Below are 8,817 nucleotides of genomic sequence, written 5' to 3'. Positions count from 1 at the left end.
ACTCGCCTCATCAATTCAGTGGATATTGGCTAATGACAATTCTACGCTCCATATGCGTGAGTGATTGAACCGTCTACGTATGTTGGACTCACAAAATATTGATGGCTGAGTGTCAGTCACAGGCAAAATCCATGTTAGTAAATTGGGCTGGGCCTTAAGAAAAACGTTGGACCCAGAGAAATAAGCGAAAGGCTTGGGCTCAACCCAAGTTACAAAACAGCCCAAACAGTTGAACGACATCGTATTCGGCGGGGGAAACCGCGAGCGCCTTTGGCAGTTGAAGTTAAATTGGGAAGCATTAGGGTTCTAGAGTTTCGACAGGTCGAAGATTTAGCTGAGGAGAGCGAGCAGCGGCGGCAGACTTCAGCATCACAGCAGCAGCGGAGGAGCAGCCATGGTTCTGAAGACGGAACTCTGCCGTTTCAGCGGCGACAAGATTTACCCGGGAAAGGGAATCCGATTCATCCGCTCCGATTCCCAGGTCTTCCTCTTCGCCAATTCCAAATGCAAGAGGTACTTCCACAACCGCCTCAAGCCTTCCAAGCTCACCTGGACCGCCATGTACCGGAAGCAACACAAGAAGGTAGAACCCTAATATCCATTAAACGCTGTGGTTTGGTTTGAATCGTTCATTTGTTTGATTGGTGAATGAGGGTTTTGTTGTAAGCTCACCTGTCTGTGATGTGGTTTTCTGTTTAGGACATTGCTGCTGAATCTGTGAAGAAGAAGCGCCGTTCGACCAAGAAGCCCTATTCGAGGTCCATTGTTGGTGCCACATTGGAAGTTATCCAGAAGCGAAGGACTGAAAAGCCCGAAGTTCGTGACGCTGCCCGTGAGGCGGCTCTTCGGTATGTTTAATTGAATCAATTGATTACGTTGATAAAAATGGATTCTGGGTTTTATGCAACAGGCTCTTTGATTGTTCATTCAAATGCGTTTTTTATTTTTATTTTTATAAATTGAATCAATTGATTAAGATTTTGAAAATTTGGGTTTAGGGTTTTGTTACTTTATGCTAACTATGCGTTGTGAATTCAGTTGATCATAGGGCCGTTTGGACATGATTCTGCAAACTTCTGCTCATAACCACTTCTGTTAGAAGCACTTTTATTAGAAGCATACAAACATTTAAATTAAAATACCAGTGCCTAGAAAAACACTGCATTCAGAATTCAATAGCACTAGAAGTTATTTCTACCCAAATACTGTTAAGAGTTGTTTTTGGCATCTAGAAGCAATTTTAGCCTCACTGAAGCATTCCCAGACACCTCTGAAGTTGGTCAATCATTTGTTTTGTTCAACATGCCCTGTTGCTCCTTAATATTTATGTGTATTTGTTAAAAATTGAACCAATTCATTAGGACGAGAAGTTCAGTTTTGGGTTTTGTTCGACAGGGACCCTGGTTGGTCATTTATATGTGTGTGTGAATTTTGCAGTGAAATTAAGGAGAGGATTAAGAAGACCAAGGATGAGAAGAAGGCGAAGAAGGCTGAATTGGTGTCCAAGTCAAAGGGTCAGTCCAAGGGAAACGTGCCCAAGGCTGCTGGTCCTAAGGCCGCCAAGCTCGGAGGTGGTGGTGGAAAGCGATGAGTTTTCTTCCTCCTCCCATCTTAACCGTTTACTCTACTTCTTGTTTTGCTCTGACATTTCAAGTCTTTTCTGGTTTGCAATTTTTGTATGGATTGATGTTGGCATTTTTGGCCACAACAATTTTGGATCTTCATGATGGGTTTCGATTGCAATAGTGAAAGTTTTATTGTTTATATTTCAATCCTCTTTAACTTTTTATGTGCGAAGCCTCTGAGTATTACTGAACAAGTAAAATGAATTTGGTTTCTTAGAACATTGGAAACTGGTGTAGGTTTGGTCCGGCTTGAGGGAATCCAACTCTTAAACTGCTACTGCTTGTTGATTTGAGGTCGTAAAGAAAACGGCTGCTTTGCCTGTAGTTTGATTATTCTGCCAATTTTTTTATATTTGATATGAGAATATGTGATGGAAGCAAATTAGTTTGATGCATTTAGATGGTTTTTGGGAAGAAGCTTGTAACATTCCACAATCTGCTCTTAGGCCTATGTGATCAAAGAGAGAGACACACAAGGTGTTTCAGCTCCTGCTCCGAATGGTGGAGGTGTGTGTCTTACATGTGTGTGGAATGCTCACCGTTCTAAAAATCTTCTTCTAGTGCCGCCTAGGCCCCACATAGGAGTTAGGCGGCTGGTCATCGTCCTGATTAATCTCTAAATGTTTGAAAATTAAAAAAGAGTGCCTGGACCTACTTAAGCGCCCAAACCGCCTCGGCACCTGCTTATTTCACGATTTTCACTTAGACAAGTAATGAATAATTTTCATTTTGTATTTTATTTTATTTTATTTTTAAATTGTAAGATACTTGTTGAATACTTAGTGAACAAGCATTATATGATTGTTCCTATGTTTTCATTATCTTCTAGTATTTTATAATCTATGTCATTCTATTTTACAGTTTATAAATCTCAATGAAATTATTTATTTTTTGAAGTACAAGCAGACATTTGTTAATACGATATATATAAATTTACCAAAATCCGCTTAGCCCTCCTAGATGCTAGGCCACATCATGCTGCTTGACTAGCGCTTAGCGTTTTTTAGATCCTTAAGAATACTTAATTATTATGGCTTCGCATTTTGTGGTTAAATCCAAAATCCTCCTGCCTTAGGTTTCTGGATTGGTGTGTAATGGATTAGATAGGAATGAAACTGATCCTTCTAATCCTAATATTTTGGGGAGAATTGGAACGGATGAGTTCTTTAGTAATTAATCATTCTTCTACCTTCAAAGTTGAACACAACTTTTTCATTTTCTTGTTGCCACATACCTTGAATATAATAACTTATGATTCCAATCTAGTCATAGATTTTTAACGAGGCCTTAGAGAAAATACTGTTGTTTTGTTAAACATGACAATGTATTATTGAATTGGAACAAATGATCAACGTAGCTGCGTTTGATTAAAACAAATTAAAACCTTTCTTTACGTCTGAAAACCAAATTTTACTGATAATAAAGTGGTTATATCGTCATGGAAATAAGTGCTCTAATTCAAGGATTTAGATTTTTCATTCTTATGGAGTTTTTTTTTAGATAAAGTGGGCTTGAAAGATTAAAGGGAGAAGTTTTGGTTCTGCACATGGAAAGTTCAATCTTTTAATTTAAACCTTCAAACCCCACTTTATTTAAATCTGAAAAAAGAGCACACAGTTGAGTAACTGTGCATTGTTAATTACTTTTCTAGTTGTTCTCTCGTGCGCAGACAATTGTCAAATTTTATAGGTCAAAAAAAGTCCTACAAACCTTAGCTTAGGTGGAAAGAAACCCTAGGCTTAAATTTCCATTTCCATGTAAGCAACAAAAGCTAGGGTTTGTTGCCCACTTTTTATTTTTTATTATTTTATTATTTTTATTTTTATTTTTTATTTTTATTTTTTATTTTATTTCTAGTTTTTTTCCTACACCATTTCTCATATATTTTTCACTATTCCATACTATCTTACCTTAGTTTATTTCAATTCTTCACATTCCATACTATAGCCCTTTGGCTTTAGGTTGGAGATAGTTTTTTGTGACAGGGCTAAAACAAGCCTCTAGGCCTTTGGCCCTCGGTTGGAGATGGAGGCAAATATGGTCATGTGCTGTTCATTAAAATATTAATATCTTGGAAGACCAAAAGGCTAAAATGAGCTATCTGGTCAGCCTTCGGTTGGAGATGGCCTGAGTAATGCTATGATGACCTTCTTTTTAAATCACATTTTATAAATTTCATAATGTAATTGTTAACGGTTAGTTTTTGTTGTTTAAATTATTTAAATTACAGGATCTTACTTTATTGACAAATCATGTGATTTACAAAATATAATTTAAAAATATGATTTTTCTAGCTTATCCATAAAATATATACTATAATCTAATTCCATCAAACAAAGTGAGTGAGGATCCTCGCCGGATCCTCTTTGTGAGGATCCCGGGGATTCTCCAATCATATTTGGTCATCGTATATCGTGCGGTCATTTTTTGTCAAGTACTGTTTATATTCAATTTTAAATAAAAAAATTTACAATGATTTCTAACCACACGATGTACGATGAATGGACGTGAAAGAGGATCCGGCGAGGATCCTCCTGGAACCAAAGTAGGCAGACTTTTCCTAACTCCTCAATTAAATACGTTAGGAAGATCAGATTTTTAAATCAAACTTTGTTAGGAAGATCAGATTTTTAAATCAAACTTTGTAAACCAAATAATATGAAAGTTGATGATTGTATTAAGTGTTGATTAACGTATTTATTTCCTATAGGTGGCACTTTATTTGATTTGCACATTTAGTTTACCTAACATTATTCTAACAATCATACGATCAGCATATGCGTAAGTTTTGCTCATGCATTGTTCTCTGTATCCGTATATGTACGTACCCATTCCTTCACGTTCTCGCATTAAACCCACACCAAAAGCACACCACACCCTTCCTAAAATTTATGCCTACTCCTCAAATCCCTTTTACCACCAAATTGACCACGCCAGAATACCTCAAGTCCCTTACACCACCAACTTGACCACACCCAAATACCTCATGTGCGCCTAGATCTGCTTAGGCATCCGCTTAATCCTCTTAGGTACCCACCTAGGTCACGACTCTTACTTAGACAGAAAATCGATAACTTTCATTTGCATTTTAATTTTTTTAATAAAATGTAAGAGACTTGTACTCAGTGGATGTTCACTCATTATATGGGTCGTGTTTGCCATGTTCGTGTAACACATGTTATCTTAACGGGTTGTGTTGTGTCACACCTATTATCTTAACGGATTCTAAACAGGTCGATCATTTTACCCAACAGGTAAAATGACCCGATCCGTTATGACACGTTAAGAAAAATATTTTTTTCTTCTTCTAAATTTGCACATACCACACTGCCACATAAATTTTACTTCAAAAACTAATTCGAAACGAAAAACCCCAATTTTCACAAACCCTAGAAATGAAAAACCCCAAATTGAAGAAACGAAACCAATCTTAACTTGAAAACTAATTTGAAGCAAAACCCTATATTTTGGAAGTAATTCGAAAGAATCAACAATTACCTCGATTAAGGCTCAAGATTTGCTCGATCCAGAGAAAGAATCGGAGACAAAAGTAGCAGATCGACTAGTGGTAGGTTAGTAGGTCATATGTGGTGACAGTGGTGTGGTGGAGAGAGACTGGAGAAGGTGGCCATGGACTCGTGGCTGGTCGGGGTTGAGTTTTGAGAGTTCAGTTTGAGAAAGTGACGACGGCTGCTTCGATTTGAGCCTTCAAGAATGAGAGATAGTCTATTTAGGGCTATCTCTGCCACTAAAATCCTAGAGGGGCGAAAAACAAGGATTTGCGCTTCCAAGACTTTAAGTCCGTGAATGAATAGAACTCTGAAGTTTGTCGAATCCGATCACTTCTCCAGTTTTGTAAACTTTGACCGAAGAGGATCTCTTGGAGAAGACTTATTCGACCTTCTCTACTACTAATATTGTCCTGCATCAACATTAATATAGAGCTCAGAAGTTCACTAAGTTCTCGGATTTGATCTCTGTCTTACTTATTGCTGAAAAGCAAAATCTGCTATTGATGAAAAATCATCAAGCTTAACCTTCTGGGGCAACTGCTGTGCATGAAGCACATTATAGCACAAACCAATGCCCAAAATGCCAAAAGAGGATATTAAGTTTGGATTATTTATTGGTGATTTGTTTTGGATATTAAGTTTTAATTAATTACCATCCTTGGATAAATGAAATTAATTTGAATTGATATTTATTTTTTGGAACTTTTATGCATGTGATCGATTCAAATTAATTTTTTTATTCTAGGTATGACTAGTGGGGAAATTAGTTGTCTGGCAGATAGTGCAACCACGCACACCGTTTTGTGTGAACACATCTATTTCACTAACATCACACTTAAGAATGCACCTCTGACAACCCTCTCTGGCCCATCCAACTTGATTGAAGGATACAGTAAAACATGTATAATGTTGTCCAATGGTACAATCTTGACCATTGCTAAGGCACTCTATTCTCCATGTTCCAGAAGAACGTCGTTGAGTTTCCAGGACATTAGAGATAACAATTACCACGCTAAAACCTACATAGAAAACGGAGTTGAATTTATGTGCTTAGCCTTTTACGAATATGGCCAGAAGCATATTCTAGAGAAGATAGAGTATATCCCAAGTGGTCTGTATACTACGACCATACACCCCATAGAATGCCACTATTTGGCTGAAGAGTTAATTTCATATTATATATTTTACCCTATTCTTAATATACTTTGATTAATATTTTAAAAGAATTTTGATACTTTGAATTGTATTTCTAATATAGGACTTTCGACTTCTTCTGGAGAAAAACATGGCCAAATGAATGAATTTTGGAGTAATTCCAATTGGAGGACGTTCATGAGTCACTTAGCTTGATCGTATCAAAATATCAGATTTTTCTATCAAGCGATGATTTTCTGGCAATAAAATAAAGGAGCAATGCGCAGTGCTAGAATAGTGACGTTTTGGGCTTAACTTGCGTTTTTGGAGCCCAAGATGACATCGGATGGGTTCGTAGCCTTCTGGAGATGTGTTTAGAACGTTCCTATCTTTAAAACAAGCTATCTTGGGCCGGATTTGGAGGAGATTTGAGGCTAAAACGTGGCTGAACAGTTTTTGCGCAGTTTTTCCTAGTTTAATTAGGACTTTATTTTCTATTTTATTTTGTTATTATTTAGTTTCTTAGTGGGAATAAAATACTTGATTGTTAAGGTCTGTGCGCTGGTTTTAGAGAGATATTAAGAGGCTTTGGCCGGTTCTAGGTTGGGAGAGGCTTTCTTTTATGCAACTTTGGGGATATAGAGAACTTGGCTAGGGTTCTTGAAGATTTTCTACTTTAAGGTGTTGTCATTCCTTTTATTCTTAATAATATTTTCTATGATTTCAATTATGAATATTCATAACTAATTCCTTTTGCTAGGGCGAAGCCTTGAGCCTTAGCATGAATATGTAATGTTTATTTAATTGCCTGTGATTGATTGCATGCATACTTTGAATTATTGATCACCGTGATTAAAACTATCTAATTGTCTTAATGCTTGATGTGATAAAAGATAGCACGCAAATTAAACCCTTTTTTTGACAATTGTAGTATAGATATAAGTAGGGATCGTTCTAGGCCGGGGATTAGGAGGGATTGCTAATCTAATGAAAATTGACTCAAAGATGTAAAAATATGTTTTAAAACACTTTAAATAGACTCACAAGACTCTTACTAACTTATATGACTCAAAACAAACTTTAAAGACTCAAAACAACCAAAAACAACCAAAAAGACTTAATTTAGACTCTAGGACTTAATTTGGATGAAAATACATTTGGTTTTGACTCTAAAGACTCAAAAAGACTCTTTTGGACAGATTTGGAACAAGTAAGAAAAGGGGTTTTGATTTTGGACAAATTTAAAAGAAAACAAGTAACTTAAAACTTTAAAATAGATTTTTGACGAAAATAAGACAAACTAATGGATGATGGGATAGCCAAGGGATACTTCTCCACACATGATACTTTCTAACATAAATTGATTTCCAGTTGCTTTTCCGATAAACCATGAACCTCAACACCCCAGATTAACCGTGAATTGCACTAATTAACCCTCAGATTTTCCTCACGTTATTGAATTGGATGATTGCATACGACAACCCAAAGCATTCCCCACAAGTTCCCTACATGAATTGCATAATAGAGATACAAGCAAGAATCATTAAGTTCTTTGAAAACCATAAGCATTGACGAAGCACTCGTTACTATGAATTGCATGAAACTTATGCCAAGAATTTACTTAACATGATTGTGAAAACAACCTTAACTACTTGTGAATATTAGTTTGTGACGATTATGTGAAACACCCTAATATTCTAGCCCCAAATTCAAGCATGCAAATTAAGTAGGCATCCCTAATAAAGATACGAGAATAAGTTATCCGTCAAACGGTTAAGTAAATTGCGTTCACAATTTATGAAATCACAACTGGACTCAATCAACTCATATTATAAATGTAATCATGGTTTCAAAGCATCCCTAGGCTAAAACGAGTTTAGCCTCTCATGTTCATGACAAAACAAAGCAACATAGATTTAAACATTAACAATAAAGGATAGATTACACCTAGAAACGTCCAACACTCCAACTTGAATGCACAAACGCCCAAGGCTTGGTCTTCCTTCTCCTCCTCCTTGCTAAGTCACGGCAAAGGGTCTATGGTGGTGTATGGAGGTTGGGATGGAGGTGTGGAAGTAGGGGAATGATGAATGGGTGGTTGTAAGGTCACGGCAAAGGATGGTTGTGTTTATGAATGAATGATTGTTGTGTGAAGGGTGGTGGTGATTAAATGGCACGGCAAGGAGTTTATATAGGCTAGTTTGGCACACTTAGTGAAGGAAAAGGATTGCCTAATCCCATTGGAAAAAGGTTAACTCAAGGCAGAAATCAAGTGGGATTTGGAATAGGAATTTCGGCTAGGATTTAGGGACTCTATAAGGGAAGGTACGGCACACATGTAGGGATGAGATAAGGTTTCTAGAAGAGAAGGTTTAGGGCAGATTCCTAAACCTAAAGGGCCTAGGACATGTGATATAAGAGTAGGAAAAGGTTTTCAATTCCTAAACCTACTAGGAGGGGTGTCTTGCGGCATTGGTATGGATAAGTGTTCTAGAACTGAATTAGGTGTTTAAATGTGTAATTGATTCCCCCTAATTAGCTAGGTT

The 8,817-nt window shown here is 36.9% G+C and overlaps 1 protein-coding gene across 1 annotated transcript; it reads left to right on the top strand.

Annotated features, from left to right (window-relative positions):
• Positions 1-294: 294 nt before the first annotated feature.
• LOC103958487 (60S ribosomal protein L24-1) lies at positions 295-1,764 on the top strand. The gene is made up of 3 exons (XM_009370752.3): positions 295-583; positions 700-848; positions 1,438-1,764. The coding sequence occupies exons 1-3, from the start codon at positions 395-397 to the stop codon at positions 1,589-1,591; spliced, it is 492 nt and encodes a 163-aa protein (XP_009369027.1). The 5' UTR covers positions 295-394; the 3' UTR covers positions 1,592-1,764.
• The last annotated feature ends 7,053 nt before the right edge of the window (positions 1,765-8,817 follow it).

Source organism: the organism of the source record quoted next, unplaced genomic scaffold (assembly GCF_019419815.1).
Source record: "Pyrus x bretschneideri cultivar Hongxiangsu unplaced genomic scaffold, Pyrus_bretschneideri_v1 Contig3, whole genome shotgun sequence".
Lineage (NCBI taxonomy): Eukaryota > Viridiplantae > Streptophyta > Magnoliopsida > Rosales > Rosaceae > Pyrus > Pyrus x bretschneideri.
Note: the sequence above shows the minus strand (reverse complement) of the source record. Positions and strands in the feature narration are given on the sequence as shown.